This window comes from Zalophus californianus, chromosome 10, assembly GCF_009762305.2.
Source record: "Zalophus californianus isolate mZalCal1 chromosome 10, mZalCal1.pri.v2, whole genome shotgun sequence".
Taxonomy (NCBI): Eukaryota; Metazoa; Chordata; class Mammalia; order Carnivora; family Otariidae; genus Zalophus; species Zalophus californianus.
This window is the reverse complement of record NC_045604.1, coordinates 98,926,976-98,945,627: the sequence shown is the minus strand read 5'-3', so window position 1 is coordinate 98,945,627 and position 18,652 is coordinate 98,926,976. Positions and strand designations below refer to the sequence as shown.

The 18,652-nt window shown below is 39.3% G+C and overlaps 1 protein-coding gene across 1 annotated transcript in view; it reads right to left on the bottom strand.

The window, feature by feature from the left end:
• The window catches only part of LOC113933655 (S-adenosyl-L-methionine-dependent tRNA 4-demethylwyosine synthase TYW1), a 226,578-nt gene that overhangs the window by 168,332 nt on the left and 39,594 nt on the right, over nt 1-18,652 (bottom strand). Inside the window, exons 8-9 of the mRNA XM_027614018.2 lie at nt 17,087-17,204; nt 12,674-12,726 (exon numbers count right to left, since the gene is read on the bottom strand). Of these exons, the coding sequence (XP_027469819.1) occupies nt 12,674-12,726; nt 17,087-17,204 (171 nt within the window). The remainder of the gene's footprint in view (nt 1-12,673; nt 12,727-17,086; nt 17,205-18,652) is intronic.

The window sequence follows — 18,652 nt, the reverse complement described above, 5'->3', positions numbered from 1 at the left end:
TTTATTTGACAGAGAGAGAGCACAAGCAGGGGGAGCAGAAGAGGGAGAGGGAGAAGCAGGCTGTCCGCTGAGCAGGGAGCCCAATGCGGGGCTGGATCCCAGGACCCTGGGATCATGACCTGAGCCGAAGGCAGATGCTTAACCAACTGAGCCACCCAGGCGCCCCCAGACAAACTAATTTTTAAACCAAAGACTGTAATAAGAGATTAAGAAGACACTATATTATGATAAAAGGGTTTATCCAACAAGAAGATCTAACAATTGTAAATATTTATGCCCCTAACGTGGAAGCAGCCAAATATATAAACCAATTAATAACAAAATTAAAGAAACTCATTGATGATAATACAATAGTAGGGGACTTTAAGAGATCACGTAAGCAGAAGATCAATAAGGAAATAAGGGCTTTGAATGACACACTGGATCAAATGGAGTTAACAGATATGTTCAGAGCATTTCATCCTAAAGCAGCAGAATACACATTCTTCTCAAGTGCTCATGGAACATTCTCCAGAACAGATCACATACTGGGTTACAAATCAGGTCTCAACTGGTACAAAAAGACTGAGATCATATTAATTTTCAGACTACAAAAATGCTATAAAATCTGAAGTCAATGACAAGAAAAAATTTGGAAGGACCACAAATACATCAAGGTTAAAGAACATCCTACTGAAGAATGAATGGGTCAACCAGGAAATTAAAGAAGAATTTAAAAAATACATGGAAGCAAATGAAAATGAAAACAAGACAGGTCAAAATCAAAGGTCAACCAAGGCAATCCTAAGGAAGGATATAGCAATACAAGCCTTCCTCAAGATACAAGAAAAGTCTTAAATATACAACCTAACCTTACACCTAAAAGAGCTAGAAAAAGAACTGCAAATAAAGCCTAAATCCCCCAGAAGAGAAATAATAAAGATTAAAGCAAAAATTAATAATACAGAAAAAAACAAAACAAAACAGTAGAACAGATCAACAAAACTAGGAGCTGGTTCTCTAAAAGAATTAATAAGGGGCGCCTGGGGAATTCAGTCATTATGCGTCTGCCTTCAGCTCAGGTCATGATCCCAGGGTCCTGGGATCAAGCCCCACAACGGGCTCCCTGCTCGGCGGGAGGCCTGCTTCTCCCTCTCCCGCTCCCCCGGCTTGTGTTCCCTCTCTCGTTGTCTCTCTCTCTGTCAAATAAATAAAATCTTTAAAAAAAAAAATAGAATTAATAAGATTGATAAACCCCTAACCAGCCTTATCAAAAGAAGAGAGAAAGGACCCAAATAAATAAAATCATAAATGAAAAAGGAGAGAACACAACTAAAGACAAAGAAATACAAACAATTCTAAGAGAATATTATGAGCAATTATATGCCAACAAATTGGGCAATCTGGAAGAAATGGATAAATTCCTAGAAACATATAAACTACCAAAACTGAAAGAGGAAGAAACAGAAAATTTGAAGAGACCCATACCCAGCAAGGAAGTTGAATCAGTAATTAAAAATCTCCCAACAAACAAGAGGCCAGCGCTAGATGGCTTCCCAGGGGAATTCTGCCAAACACTTAAAAAAGAATTAATACCTACTCTTCTGAAGCTGTTCCAAAAAACAGAAATGGAAGCAAAACTTCCAAACTCATTCTATGAGGCCAGTATTACCTTGATTCTAAAACCAGACATAGACCCCACTAAAAAGGAGAATAGAGACCAATATCCCTGATGAACATGGATGCAAAAATTCTCAACAAGATACTAGCTAATAGGATCCAACAGTACATTAAAAGGATTATTCACAACCAAGTGGGATTTATTCCTGGGTTGCAGGGGTGGTTCAACATGCGCAAATCAATCAATGTGATACAATACCTTAATAAAAGAAAGAACAAGAACCCTATGATCCTCTCAATGGATGTAGAAAAAGCATTTAACAAAATACAGCGTCCTTTCTTGAATAAAAACTCTCCACCAGGTAGGGATAGAGGGAACATACCTCAATATCACAAAAGCCATACATGAAAGACCCACAGAGAATATCATCCTCAGTGGGGAAAAAAATCCTAGAGGAGAACACAGAGCAACCTCTTTGACCTTGGCCACAGCAACTTCTTGCTAGACATGTCTCCAAAGGCAAGGGAAACAAAAGCAAAAATGAACTATTGGGACTTCATCAGGACAAAAAGCTTTTGCACAGCAAAAGAAAAGTCAACAAAACTAAAAGGCAACCTATGGAATGGAAGAATATATTTGCAAATGTCTTATCAGATAAAGGGCTGGCATCCAAAATCTATAAAGAATTTATTAAACTCAACACCCAAAAAACAAATAATCCAATCAAGAAATGGGCAGAAGACAGGAAGAGACATTTCTCCAAAGAAGACATCCAAATGGCCAACAGACACATGAAAAAGTGTTCAACACCACTTGGCATCAGAGAAATACAAATCAAAACCACAATGAGATACCACCTCACACTGGTCAGAATGGCTACAATTAACTCAGGAAACAACAGATGTTGGTGAGGATGCGGAGAAAGGGGAACCCTCTTACATTGTTGGTGGGAATGCAAGCTGGTGCAGCCACTCTGGAAAACAGTATGGAGAGGTTCCTCAAAAAGTTAAAAACAGAGCTACCCTACAACGCAGCAACTGCACTACTAGGTATTTATCCAAAGGATACAAAAATGCTGATTCAAAGGGGCACATGCACCCCAATGTTTATAGCAGCAATGTCCACAATAGCCAAACTATGGGAAGAGCCCAGATGAACATAGGGTGAGGAAAGGAAAAATAAAATAAGATGAAAACAGAGAGGGAGGCAAAGCATAAGAGACTCCTAACTCTAGGAAACAAACTGTGGGTTGCTGGAAGGGAGAAGGGTGGGGGGATGGGGTAACTGGGTGACGGACATTAAAGGAGGGCACCTGGATGTAATGAGCACTGCGTGTTATATGCAACTGATGAATCACTACATTCTACCCCTGAAACTAATAATATAGTATATGTTACCTAAATTGAGTTCAAATTAAAGAAATCTTTTTAAATATAACCAAAAAACAACCCGATAAATCTGGAAGATTGGATATTGTGCAAAACTAGCCTAATTAAACAATTAAAAAAAAAAAATTCTAGACATTTAAAAAAGAGACTTAACAGACATAACCAGATGAAATGTGAGGATTAACCAGTTATAATGGTCATTTGGGGTCTAATTCAGGAAATATGAATATATTCTGGGTATTAGATGAGACGAAGATTTCCTGTAAACTACAGATTCTCTGCCAGGAAAAAACAGGTTATAAAACTGTATGATCTCATTGTATATACAGTATGAGCTCATTCAGGTTAAAATGAACTTATATACACAGAAAGGTTATGTATTAAGGTGTTAGTGCTGAGCCTATGGTGGAAATATGTTTTACTTTATTTTTATTTCTCCCAATTTTCTCATTTTCTACAATGCATGGACAGTGTTTCTACAATAACAAATGGTTATTTTTGAAATCAATCTGAACATACATTTGAGTGGGGCGATAAGGCCTAGGCATAACACTTGGGTTATTAATTAGAAACGGATAACTCCTTTCAGAGAGATACACAAAAACAGCTTTGGAATCAAGAGTAGTCAAAGTTACTTCCCCTTTATTAGAGAAACAAGGAAAGCTTCTTTAGGGAGTCAGGAAGGATGATCAAAAGGTCTAGAACCGCACTATCCAATATAGTAGCTACTAGCCATGTGTGGCTATTCAAGTTTAAATGAATTAAAATTAAATAAAATTTAAGATTCAACTCTTTAATCACACCAGCCACATTTCAAGTGTTCAAAAGCCACAAGTGGTTAATAGCTGTATTAGTTACATGGTCACGCAGGTATTCGGTTAGGTATCAAGAATTAGGTTAGGTGTTAGGTACATGGTTAGTATGCTGTACTGTATAGTGCAGATACAGAACATTCCCATCACGGCAGAAAAGTCCTACTGGAGACAGCTAAGGAGGTGGATGCAGGTGTGTCTCCTCTCATAATCCCAGAAGACTACTCATTCCATTGCTGCCTTCCATCCCTTGAACACTGACTCCAGTATACAGGTTCCCAAGGGAAGAATGCTTCCACCAGACTCCAGAGGAACTGTGTTAATGGACAATACTCCATGATGATTCTGCACCTCTTACATCAGCTTTAGTTGCAGGCTATGCTTTCAGGGATGTCTGGAGAGCAAACAGCCTTGGAAGACAGAGTATCTCCCTCCAGGGTAGAAGGCAGATTTGTTTCCTGTCCAGCATAATAAAGACAATGTCTATCCCCCAGCTAACAGTTGGGCAGGTTTGCAAACAACCCTCTCATAAGGCTGGGGATTTCCTAACTTGGGGTTCCTCAGCTATAACATAAACCCACCGTGCGTCCAGCCATTCCCTTGGGCCCACTTCCACATCACCCTCATAGCATTTGGGGAACAAGGGAACCCACATGAACATGACATCATGTTCAAGCTGCCTGCTGTGCTTTGCCTTTGGCCCAGGAGCGCAGGGTCCTCTGCCAACATCTATGAAACTCTGCCAGGCTAACTTGTGAGCTTTTAAGTAAGACAGAGTAGCAAACTCGCCACAGTTTTTAAAAGTTAACACAGTCACGTGACTCCTTTGAGCTCCTCATGCCATAAAAACAAGATTTTTGTCAGGAACCAAGGGGATCTCTGGGGCATTTCTTGGGACTCATAGACCACAGGTAAAAGTTAAGAGAAGAATGCTGGAGGGCCGACTGCTGGCTCAAACTCTTCCCTGGCATACTGGATCACCCAACCATCCTAGCAGGCATTCACTGAGCACAAAGGAAATATGACCTGCCGAGTGCAAGAAGAAAATTATAAATACCAACCATGATGGGTGACCAGGTGCAGATGAGGACGGTTGTTAACTAGGCATATTATCTTTCACCTCTCTTCCAACTACTTATGGAAGATGGGTCGGTGATAGGTAACCTTATAATTTCATCCTTAGGTACAGGATCTCAAAAGAGTGTTCTCCCTTCTAAAGGAACAGAATGAATGAAGAGCTCCTCCCTTGCATGAGCAGCAGCTGCAACAGATTAGGCAGAAGTAAATGTTTTGTTCCTATTATTGTTTGAAAAAGTAACTATAGGGGGAAGGGTGTATACTGATGCTGAACATGCAGAAAGATAGACTGTGCTGTGAATACTTGGTCCCGTGCCTGCTCGTCTACGCAGGGGCTAAAAGCCCCAGCACCACACTTCTCAGACTCCCTTGTCTGCAGGAACTCCACCAAGGAGAGGCACTTATGCAAGATTTAAAGACAAAAAAGGAGAGACCATGACGCCTCTCTGGCGGCAGCCGGCAGACGCAGGGCATACCACAAACACTGAGTCGGCAGTGGCTTCCAAGCGGGCTCCCGGGGAACATTGGCTTTAGCGCTGCGGCAGCTCAGGTCCTCAGAGCCAGAAGCAGTTCTCTCTGACCCTCACTACCGCAGGCCTTTCAGTGGCTTTGTAACCGCTGGGTTACTTTACTTTATTAAATCTGCTCTTGCTGAAATACCCAGGGTGGTTTCTGCTTTCCTGACCGACAGATGGGTAAGATTTGGTCAGGTGGAGATTACAGTGGGGAAGAGAAGCAGCCCACAATGAATGAAGGTTGCAAGAGAAAAAGAAAAGTTGAACAAACGGGTCAAAACTACACTAAGCAGGCTCTTTCTTGGGTTCAGATTTATTCTATTAATTCTTTGATCCAACAAATGTTTACCAAGCAATTATTACACGCCGGGCTCTATTCCTGGTCTTGGAAAGAAAAACAAAGACTCTCAGGTTGGGGAGGGACTGCGAGGAAAAGAGAGGAGAAGGATCATAAAAAAAAAAAAAAAAAGGGATAATCTAGTAAATGGCGGTAAGTGCTCCTGGGAAACTGCAAGCAGCGTCAGCCACTCCGACAGAAGCTCTCTGAGCAGAGATCTAAGAGAGCAGAGAGAGACCAGAAAGCCAGGGAGGAGCTCGAGCTCAGTGCATTCAGGGGATAGCAGGGAGGCCAGCATGGCTGGACTGAAGCACTGAAGACCAGATCACACAGGGCTTTGGAGGCCATAGGAAGGACTTCGACTCTGATTCTGGTGAGATGGGAACCCCTGGAAATTCTGAGTAAAATGTGACAGGATCTGATCTATCTGGCTGCTGTGTAGGGAACAGACAAGAGTGGAACCAGGAAAAGCACGGAGATCACTGAAATAATATAAGGAACATAGGACAGTGACTTGGACCAAGGCACAGCAGTATAAGCGGTGAAAAGTAGTCACATTCCGGATACATGTGAAAAGAAAATGTGCTTATGGACAAGATGCGGGAGGGGGAAAAAGAAAAAAACAGGAGAATAAAAATGACTCCCAGGTTTTTGACCCGAGCAAATGACAGAATTGCCATTAACTGACAGTAAAGATTGACGGGAACAGATTCAGGGGTGAAAATCAGGAACTGAGTTTCTGATATGTTAAATTCAAGATGCCTATTACACATCCAAATAGATATGTTAAGTAAGAAGTAATGAAGAGCCACCATAAGCTTCTGAGAAGGGAGTAGCTAGAAGAGAAGTATACTTCAGATACTAACCTAGTTAATGTCTGATAAATTGGGCAGGCGAGGCAGAGTAGGGGGGTTCACCAGAAGCTCGTACTAGAGAGGAAAAAAAGTAGCCGCAGTGTTCAAGAGAACAACCTGAACTTGGGAGGGTAGCAATGAAAATGGACTGGGGCAGAGGTTCTCAATGGAGCCAACGCCACCCGATGGGGGTATGGAAATCCGTGGAAATGTTTTTGTTGAGATGGTTGGGAGGCACTACTAACAATAAGCAAGTGGAGCCAAGGGTCTCACATCTCCTGTACTGCTCAGGATAAATCCCGTGAAAAATAAAAGGTGGCAGGGGGAGGGGGGGGGATTTCTACTTCCTTTCAAATGACTCACCAGACCTCTATACTTGTAAAAAATCTGATTATAATTATCTGAACCTATATTCCAACTTCATTTTGCTAATAACATTTTCTGTACAATTTTACCATACAATGAATTTTCCAGGAATGCAACTACCATGTAAATTGAGAAAAGAGAACACTCTCTTTTACGTAAAACTCTCTCCAAGAAATTTCACCATTTTGAAAAACCATGGCACAGAAAATAATGCTGTTTTCTAATATTTAAGTCACCAGCAAAATACCTGCATCTGTGTTATATTTGTAGGTATCACCTACAAATACATTACAAGAGAAATTCAAGATGCTTTTGGTAGGTATTTAGGTATACCTAAACAGACATATGAAATGCAGGATTCTCACGAATCAAAGCTGTTTTAAAATTATGACAGTCATTCTATATATTGTTAGTTTTTATAGCATAAGGACAAGACATCTATCTTGCAATAATTATTTGAAATTGAACTCATTTTGGGGGGGTTGCCTGCCATTTTAAAATCTTCCTCTGAGCCTGTCACCAGAGGTCCAGCACACTTTTCTTGGCCACTCTTACTACCATTTCTGCTGCTAACTCATCCTCTGTTCCTACTGTCACTTAAAGGATTTTGTTACAAATTAGACACAGAATGTGGCTCTCAACAGTTGTGGAATTTCAAGGCAGGAATTTTCTAAGACAATTCGTCTCCACTCCTCCCAAATTACAACATAGAAAATTTTTCTTTCTCAACACTTATAAATGAGATACCACTCATTTACAAGTATATCTTGATTTTTCATTGTTCCAATATGATAGTCTATAATTGTTTAGTATGTTAGCCCTATTTAATTAGGGTTATTTCCCACTTTCTGTTATTATAGCTAAGTAAGTCTGGCTTGCTATTAGCTCTTGTACAAAATAACTTCTAATCTGTTTATCTCTCTTAACTATAAACTTGTCCATTATAAACAGGTGGGAGTAGTTCCTACTTCACTATGCCTTCTAATGCAGTAGTGCCTAAGCATCTTGTACAGAAATACAAGCTATTTTAATATAAAGTACTTCTTTTTTTCTCTCTTTACATTACAGCTAGAGCAGAACACTGACTTTCTTAATTACGTATGTGAAATTATATTTTGTAAATCTGTGAATTTAATCTAGAATAGTAGAACGGAGGTTATAAAACACTGGTTATAAGCAGAAGGCATTGAGTCTGACATTACCGAAAATCACTGGATTGGAAGAGACAAATACTGAATGTTAAAAGGGTTTATTAAAAAAAAAAGTTGACCACAAAAATAGGCTGAATGACAGAAGGTGCCAGAAGTATCATCAGAATATTCATGCCCCTAAGGGTGAAGGCAGAAAAACAGCAATGAAAAAAAAGGAAAAAGAGCTTCTCAAATATTCACAAACAACAGCAACAGGACTAGGGAACAGACAGCACTAAAAGAATGCTCAGAGGAATGCTGAGAAGGTAGGATATTCTGAAAACAACAGGGGCTGGAGCAGCGGGCTCCCTATTAAGGAGAGCCATCAATGGCACTGAAGCACCAAGCAAAGGTCAACTATGGATTACGGCATTGAGGGCAGGGCCATTCCAGGAGAGAGACGAAGACAAAAGGCTGTTTCCTTGCCCCGTACAAGAAGAGGCAGCAGTCAGGACAGACAGGACACACAGAAGTGCGAAGTAAAAGACAGACATGAGGAGGTAGGAGTGTGAACTGAGGGTAGAAATTTTTAAGAACAGGAATAAAGAATGTAAAAAAGTCAAGTCTGCCCGGAGAAGAAAGTTTGGTTTATTTAGAACAGCCAGGTTTGAGCTAACCAAAACCACAAGAATAGATCTTTGTGGGGAATACTCTTTATGGGGGCAGGACAGGTTGAGAAAAGGCCTGGAAGACAGCAGTGGAGGTCCTGTGACACCAGAAGCCAAGATACCAGAGGCCTACAGCAACTCAGCTCCTGGCAACATGGCCACCAACAGCAGTGGGAGAGTTAAACCATACATGTGATAAAGAACTAGTATCCAGGGGCACCTGGGTGGCTCAGGCAGTTAAGCTTCTGCCTTCAGATCATGATCTCAGGATCCTGGGATAGAGCCCCTCATGCATCGGGCTCCCTGCACAGTGGGAAGTCAGCTACCCCCTCCCTGCTCATGCTCTCACACTCTCTATCTCTCTCAAATAAATAAAACAAAATCTTTAAAAAAAAGAACTAGTATCCAGAAGACATAAACAACTCTTACAACTCAACAGTATAAAGGCAAAGAACCCAATGTTAAAACGGCCAAGGATCTGAATAGACATTTCTCCAAAGAAGATTCACAAATGGCCAATAAGTACACATAAACAGAGTCAACATTTGTCATTAAGGGAAATGCAAATGCAAATCAAAATCACTGTAAGATAACCATTTCACATACACTAGGATGGCTATAATCAAAAAGATGGAAAACATCAAATGTTAGCAGGTTGTGGAGAAACTGGGACCCTCATACGATGCAGGTGGGAATATAAAATATAATAGTACAGCCACCTTGGAAAGTTTGGCAGTCCCTCAAATGATTTAAACATAGTTACCATGGAGGAGAGTGGTAGGGGGATGGGTTAGCCTGGTGATGGGTATTAAGGAGGGCACGTTCTGCATGGAGCACTGGGCGTTATGTGCAAACAATGAATCATGGAACATTATATCAAAAGCTAATGATGTAATGTATGGTGATTAACATAATAATAAAAAATAAAATAAAATAAAAATAATTATAGTTACCATGACCCACAAATTCCACTCGTAGGTATATAGCCAAAGCACATAAAAACATGTCACACAAAAACTCGTACATAGGGGAGGGGGGTGGGGGGATGGGTTAGCCTGGTGATGGGTATTAAAGAGGGCACATTCCGCGTGGAGCACCTGGGTGTTATGCACAAACAAGGAATCATGGAACACTACATCAAAAGCTAATGATGTAATGTATGGTGATTAACACAACAATAAAAAAATTTAAAAAAAAACTTGTACATATAATGATGTTCATAGAAGCATCATTCATAATATCCAAAACGTGGAAGCAAAACAAATGTCCACCAACTGATGGACAACAACAAAATGGGATATATCTATACATAGAATATTACTGGCCATAAAAAAGAAAAGAATACTGATATATATTATCACATGGATGCACCTTGAAAACATTATGCTAAGTGAGAGAAGCCAGACACAAAAGGCCACATAATGTGCAAACGTCCAAGTGAGGCAAATTTATAGAGATAGTAAGTAGATTAATGGTGCTTTAAGGCTGGGAGGAGAAGGGAGAATGAAGATGGACTGTTACTGGATGCATGACTTCTTTCAGAGGGGACAAAAATGTTCTGAAGTTAGATTGTGATGATGTTTGCACAGCCCTGTGAATATACTAAAACCCATTCAACTGTGCACTTTAAATGCGGGAGATGTATGATAGGTAAAATTATATTTCAATAAAGCTGTTTAAAAATGCCATCTTATTTGGACCCACGGGATTTGAATTTATGGAAGTGACTGAGCACCAGCCAACCTGGAGAGGCCAATGCCAATGAAAGAAGATACTACTTACATTTCCCAAGACAAGGGGGCACCCACACCACACAGGGTGACAGAGGAGCAGCAGGTTTGTTCAGGAAGCAGAGGGAGGAGCGAGGGGAAAGCCTAGACCTTTTATTGGGGTTTCCGCAGGAAAGGCAAGCCAGGACAGGGTAAACAAGGCAGGATTGGCTTGTTTGAATAATTCAGGCTATAGCACTGTCTCTAGTCATCTGGTACCTGGCCCTTGGGATAATGTAGACCAGGGAAAATATTGGTATGGTGTGTGAGTTAGATAAGGAGGTAACTTGAAGGCTAAAGATTCAGGATTGGTTGATTTGCATATGAAAGGCATACTCTAGGCAGGCTGTTGTTATCTTTAGGAATTAGCTAGCCCTGGAAGGGACAGTTTTCCCCAGGTCTGTAAGGTCCCCAAAAGCCAGAGCATCAAGAATACAGAAAATAAGAAAATATAGTTAATCTAACTGGCCCTGTGATGAATGGATGCCAAATAGACAAATACAGAATCTGAGGAAATAGAACAAATATATACAACAGAAACTCACAGGCTGATTCTAAAATTTATATGGAAATGCAAAAGACCCAGATGAGTGGAAACTATCTTGGAAATAAAAAAAAAAAGACAGAGAACTTACACTGCATAATTTCAGACTGATTACAAAGCCACAGTTATCAAGACAATGTGGTATTGGCATAAGGATAGACAAACAGACCAATGGAACAGAATAAGGAGTCCAGAAATGGGCCTACCCATAGACAGATGACTGGTATTTTACAAAGGCCTAAAGTAATTCAACGGTAAAAGGAAATTCTTTTCAACAAATAGTGCTAAAACGCCTGACTATCCACACAGGAGACAGGTAAAGGAATGAATCTTGACCTTTATCTCACACCATTCATAAAAATCAATTCGAGATGAAATCAAAGACCTGAACATAATAGTTAAAACTAAAGCTTCCAGGAAAAAAAAAAAAAAAAAAACAGAATATCTTCGTGACTCTGAAGTTGGCAAAGATTTCTTGATATATAAAAAGCACTAAACAAACAAAAAAACTAAAAAAAAAAAAAATGCACTAACCATAAAAAGACAAACTGGCCTTTATCCAAATTTAGGACTTCAAAAGATACCATTAGGGAAATGAAAAAAGGAAGCCACAGATTAGGAGAAAATATTCACAATGCATATTGGGCAAAAGACTCATTTCCACAATATATGAAGGACTCCTACAAATCAACAATATGACGTCAAACAACCTAATTCGGGCAACAGACACTACACAAATAGAACAGCCAATGTGCACATGAAAAGGCATGCCTCATCATCAGTAGTCATCTGCAACATGCAAATTAAAACCACAATGATACCACTTTACACTCACTAGAATGGCTAAAATTAAAAAGACTTTCAATACCACAGGATGGTGAGAAAATGTTCCAACTGGAACTTTCAGAAATTGCCAATCCAAGTTTAAAACAGTACAGCCACACTAAAAATAGATTGGGAGTTTCTTACAAAGGTAAAATATATACCTACCCTATGACTTAGCAATTCCCACTTTGGGATGTACGCAAAGAAAACTGAAATATACGTTCATAACAAAGTGTTGTATAAGGTTCGTGGGAGTTTTATTCGTTAATAGCCAAAAACTGAAAGCAATCCCACTGCCTTTCAACAGATTAAAAACTGTGGTACGTTCACACTATTGAATAGTACTCAGCAATAAAAATGAATAAATTACTGATACGTACTATAACATGGATGAATCTCAGAAACATGTTGAGTTTAAGAATCCACTTGCAAAAAAAATACACATTATGATTCCATTCATATGAAATTCTAGAACAGGCAAAACTAAACTAGTGACAGCAACTAGAACAACTGTTTCCTGGCTGTGAAGGAGGGGCTACTGGCTAGAAATGGACACAAAAGAACTCATCAGGGTGAGGAAAATGGCCAATACGTATCTTAATCTGGATGGTGGAGAAGGGGTCTTTTTTTTTTACATCCATCAATATATGAACTCATTTAACAAATTCATTCAAAATCATTACATTAATTGTAAATTATTCTTTAAAATGGTAAAATTCATTGGCTGCAGATCATAGCCACACAAAAGTTGCATAAAACAGAAATGACATTTAAATAAAAATAAATACCTTTGTCCATCTGCAAAGCTTCACTCCAGAGTGGCTCCCAATCAACTGATACCCTGAACAGAAAAACAAGGAACACAAAACTGAATTGATTCAAAGCCTCATACTAAACGGTGATTAAAAAACTGTAACAAAATCCTTTTTTGGGAGGCGCCTGGGTGGCTCAGTCATTAAGCATCTACCTTCGGCTCAAGTCATGATCCCAGGGTCCTGGGCTCGGGATCGAGCCCCACATCGGGCTCCCTGCTCGGCAGGAAGCCTGCTTCTCCCTCTCCCACTCCCCCTGCTTGTGTACCTGCTCTCGCTGTGTCTCTCTCTGTCAAATAAATAAATAAAATCTTAAAAACAAAAAATCCTTTTTCTTTCCTTAAATAATGGCAGGCAATAACCCAGTGGCAGAAAACATTAAAAGTTTAATTCACCAGGATGATAAAACACCTTAAAATGTATATGCATCTAATAACATAGACTAAAAATACAGAAGGAAACAATATGCTAATCCAAAATCATAAAAAAAAATTTTTAACATCTTTCAGTATCTAACAGATCCCACAGACAAAAACTCAGTAGACCTAAACAGCACAGTAAAGGTGACAAAGAATACACAGTACTACACTCAACAACTACAGAATGCACGTGCTTTTGGAGGACCTAAGGAAATTTTGTGAAAAAAAAAAAAAAACAAATGCTGGGCCATAAAGCAAAAGCAAGTAACAATATACTTCAAACAAACAACTAGGGAACTCTCATCAGTAACCTTCGAGAAAAGATGAAGAATCAGATGAGCAAAATAAGATTAAAATAAAGAAATACTGCCCCAAGAAGTGAAAAATAAAATTCTAGAAACTGTAACCGAACATGAATTCTCAGCACCACTCCATAACCTAGCATTTAAAATTCGTGAGCCAGACATGAAAAGCATGGAAAAGCCATGCCAAAGTAATCACATCCTTTTTTAATAAATTAGAAGAGCAAACAAGTAGAACACTCTGATTTCAGAAAGCATTTAATAAAGTTTTTCACGAGGCTTTAAGTAATAAGCCACAATTATGAGTCTCTTGTACAAAAAAACTCTTGACTTGCAGACAAATGAGGCAAAAGGAGAAATATAGTCTGGATGATGGCATAAGTGGATCTGTCGCTGGTTAAATATCCATATTCACAGGGTGATGATTAATGGAACAATGTCAATTTGGATTACAAGTCTCTAGTGGCAATTTACAGGGCTTTGTCTTTTATTCTCTTCCATATTTATGTAAACATCTTGCACATAAATAAAGCACTACTTATCTATTTGAAAGTGGAACTAGTCCAACTGAGTAACTAATCTCAGATGCAGAAAAAGCATTTAAAAGATTCCCAGAGAAAAATTCTAGTTCTTCTTTTGGATTCCTACATAATATGTTGTTCATACCATCATCATAGAAATCACACTCTATTAAATTAGCTCCTTATATCCTTCTCTTCCAAGATACATAGGGTTTTACAAAATTTTGCACTTAGGTATGAAGAAAACTGCAAAGTACAGGAGGGAGAGACCTGTGGCTGACCACAATGCAAAGATAAGCCAAAAGTATGCAGTTGCTAAAAATCATAGTGTACAATTCTGTTCTAACCAAGATTAAGTAACAGAGGATTTACCCTCCCACCTGAAATGCCAAAAATGGGACAAAATATATGAACCAACAATTTCCAAGACATGAAACATCAGGCAACAAGGGACAGTAACCTCAGGGAGATGGAAAACATACAAGGTGAGCCCTACCATTACCAGAGCTTACTGCCTTGAAAGTTTCCAGGCCATGCAGCAGGGAGAGGCAATCCAAGAACAGCTCAGTATTCTCTCTAAGTTGAGGACATGTAAGCAAGAGTCCAGGGAGCCCACATGGCTAGAGTTTGCAGAACTGCGTACCAGAGAGTCAAGAGCTACACAGAGATTAAACTCAAGAACCTGCAGAGGATTCCCAGAAATATCTAGCTGAGTACTGCTTAGTGCACACGTGAGAGAAAAACTCACCAAGAATGAGAAAGAACCATGTGAAAGGCCTAGAGGTACGCCTGGTGCTCAGCTGGCTGGGAACTGTGCCTGTTCGTACCAGTTAGAAGCTTAAGATTCACAAGGCATTGAGCAGAATCCACAGAAGTGTTTTGCCTGAATAATCAGAAGTAATTAGCCATATAGTGAGTAAGCTCTGGTCTCACTTAACAAGTCATAAAAGCCAGATTAAAAGGCTCAAACTGTTCCCAAGTAACTGCTCTTCATCCTAGAAGAAAGCTTAAGAATGTTTATAGGAATACAAAAATATCTAGCACCCAATAAGGTAAAATTAGATCTGGCATCCAATCAAAGATTACCAAGCATGCAATATGACCAATGAGGAAATAATCTAGCAACCAAACTGATCCAGAAATGACGCAGATGTTGGAAGTACATTAAAACAGTTGTAACTGTAATTCGTAGGCTCAAAAAGTAGAGACATGGAGACTATAAAAAGACCCAAACTCAACTTCTACAGATGAAAACTATAAACGCTTAAGCTAAAAAACACACTGGATAGAATTAACGGAAGATTACACATTAGAGGAAAAAAAAAGATTACTAAATCATACCTGAAGACACACCAACAGAATCTATGCAAAAACGAAAGGTAGAACAGAAAAAAGAATTTTCAATAATGAAAAGAACATCAGTGAACTGTAGGTCAGAGTCATGTAATTGAAGTCCCCAAGGAAGAGGAGAGGCAGTGACAGAAAAATATTTGAAGAAATAATGGCCAAAATTTGTCCAAATTTGATTAAAACTATAAATCCACAGAATCAGGAAGCTCAACAAGTCCCAAGTAAAAGCAACATGAAGAAAACTACGTTGAAACACATTATAACTAAATTGTTCAAAATCAGTAATTAAGAGAAGATCTTAAAGGTAGCCAGGGGGTAAAAACATTACATTCAAAGGAACAAATGAAAGATGAGAACACAAGCCTCATCAGAGGCAATGGGAGCAAGTAGACAGTGGAACACCTAGAAAAGAAAAAGGAAAAAAGGTGTCAATCGACAATTCCACATCCATCAAATAACATCCTTCAAAAATGAAGGCAAATTAAAGCGTCTTTCAGATACACAAAAGCTGAAATAATTCATCACCAAAAAACCCACACTACACGAAATGCCAAACGAAGCCCTTCGGGCAGAATGAAAGGGCTGCCAGAGAGAACACAGATCTACGCAAAGGAATGAAAAGCACCAAAGTGGTACCTACCTAAGTAAGATTGTTACTAATTATTGAAATCTTTGATAATTGGCTATTCAAGCCAAAATAATAACAGCATAGTGTAGTTTTATAACACTTGTAAAAGTAAAACGCATAACAATTGCCTAGAGGGTGGCAAGGGGAAAACAGGTGTACTACTACTGAAGCTGCTTCTCCAGTACGAAGTGGTTTATCACCTGACAGATAATACTGTGATATGATACAGAGATATAGTGTAAAACTGCCAACAACCGCTGAAGAACAAGACAGTGCTATAAGTAATAAGCCAACAAGGATGTAACAATGAATCATAAAAAAAATAATCTAAAGGCGGCAGAAAACAAGAACAAAGGAAATCAAAGAACACATGAGACAAGTAGAAAACAAATTGCTAGACGAAAGATTTAAACCTATCATAAAATCACTCTAAATAATAAATAGTCTGAATATCCTTATAAAAAAAAGATTACATATATATTATATATTATACACACACACAAATATATACACATAACCTGAATATTCCTGTCTGTCCCCTCTAATAGGCTGGTTCCTTGAAGGAGATACTGTATCTTATGTCTCTCTGTAGTGCCAGAACTATCACATAAAAGGTCCTCAGTAAATACAGAAAGACGGGAGTGAGGGAAGGAGGTCAGTCTACTGACTCCCAATTGACCACTCTTTCTTCTACAGGAAATCAATACTATTATTTGATCTCAAGTTATAGCCTCCTTAGTAAGTGATGACCACAAAAACCCAGATATACTTCTACATAAAACATTTCTAATTGATCCAGTCTCATATCAACATGAGCTTTTTTTCTGCATTTAATAATTTCCCCTTAATAAACCAACAACTCGTAAAGAAGCCCGCGATGGCATTTCCCTTCTGCATACCTGAGCCACACTGATGCTAACATCCCAATAAACCAAGCAGAGGGGAAATGCGCTGGCCCAGCAGCCAACACACAAGTGATCCACGGGAACAAGAGCGGGGCCCCTGGACAGCAACACAGTGACACAGAGACACAGCTGCTGGGTTAACCCCAGAAGGACCTCCTAAACCTTCTTTCCTCTTGGCAGTCCCTATCTTAAGCCTCCTCATTTAGGTATAAATCAGAAGGCTTAAGAGGGTAGTACTGTGACCGCGCTTCCTGAGGACAGCACCTTGTTTGGTGAGGGCTTCTCGGAGAGCAGGGGTTATCATAGCTCTTCTTTCACTGGCTTCATTCTTCACCGTGTTCCTGACCAGACTACTTTTCTCCTCCTGTTGCTCCTTTTCTCTCTGTATGAAAATTAAAAGAACAAAAGTCAGACCTGGCAATGCATGCTGAGAGTAACAGCACACCACTCACAAACACAAGAGCGTGGATGACAGGGCTCATCGCAAACCCTGGCCCACAACCCAGGCTCCTCCAAAGTGATTATGTTCCCAGTCAGACAATGATCGAAGAACTACCAGTCTCATTTTTCTTTTTTCTTTCCAAAATAACTACCTACTCAAACATACACCCACAAAATGTAAATCAACAATCCACTTATCTAGATGTCAATTATTTTTAGCAATCTGAGTACAGACAGCTGCCGAAATTCATCAAGTTATTTCTCTGGATTTCAATTTCCTCACCTGAAAAAGGAAGAAAGTAGCATCTGGGGAGCAGGGACGTGTTAAGATTAAAAGAAATAAATCACCAGGCACTATGCCTGATATATAACAGAGTTCAATAAAATGTAAGACTGCTGGTTATTATATCTGCAAACCCCCAAAACAAGTCAAAATAGTGCTCTGAGCTACTCAGCCATTTGCTCAGAGACCAAATTACTCCTCCACCTGCCTCCCCGAAGGCTCCTTCTAGAAGATCCTGTGGGGAAAATGTGTCTTCAGTGAAAAAAAGAAATCTGAAGGATAATATAAGACTTACTGTGTTTCCTTTTGACTCTGGCCCCTAGAAAATTCAGCAGCACGCTGATGACTGTGTAAAGCCTCACATCATGCTTGTCTTGGATTCCCTGTAAGTGACTTCATACTGCATGATGACCTTCACCCTTTACACTCATTTCTTCCTCTCTTTTTAAAATCTTACCACATATATATTTTTTTTAGTTACCTCAATGTCTTTTTGCAAGGTGGGAGAATGCTAATCAATAATTCCAAGGCAACATGCAATGTCTGTGTTACACTTTAGAGGAAACACTCACCAGATCTCACTAAGAGCTGCAGAAATTCAACATACTTCACCTTGGCAGCAGCCCCACCCCCAAGCCCATTTTGAGTGCCCAGTCCTTAGTCAATCAGTAAGCAAACTTACAGTAATATCCTTTCTACCTAGAAGTGAAAACATCTCACAGATCACAGGATGACTGAAATCTGCAACCAACTAATACAGAAGAGAGGATGGTCTGTGTTTGAAGCTGGACAGCACGTGACAGGGATTCACTGTATCATTCGGTCTACTTTTGTGAACGTTCAAAGTTCTCTATACAAAAAATGTAAAACATATTATAAATTTTTTAGAAAGATAAACCAAAGAAACTTGGAGTTAACTTCTCTACCTTCTCTGTTACTTCAAGGATTTGCTCCAAAATTGGAAGTCAGTGAAAAAGTACTTTGGAGACTCAAAGGTATCAAATGAGAAAAAAATAAACCCACAGTTAGTTCTATCTATCCTAAAGTCAGCATTCCTAATTACTAAATATAATCCAAATGCAAAGCTAATGAACAATTTTGCTGAC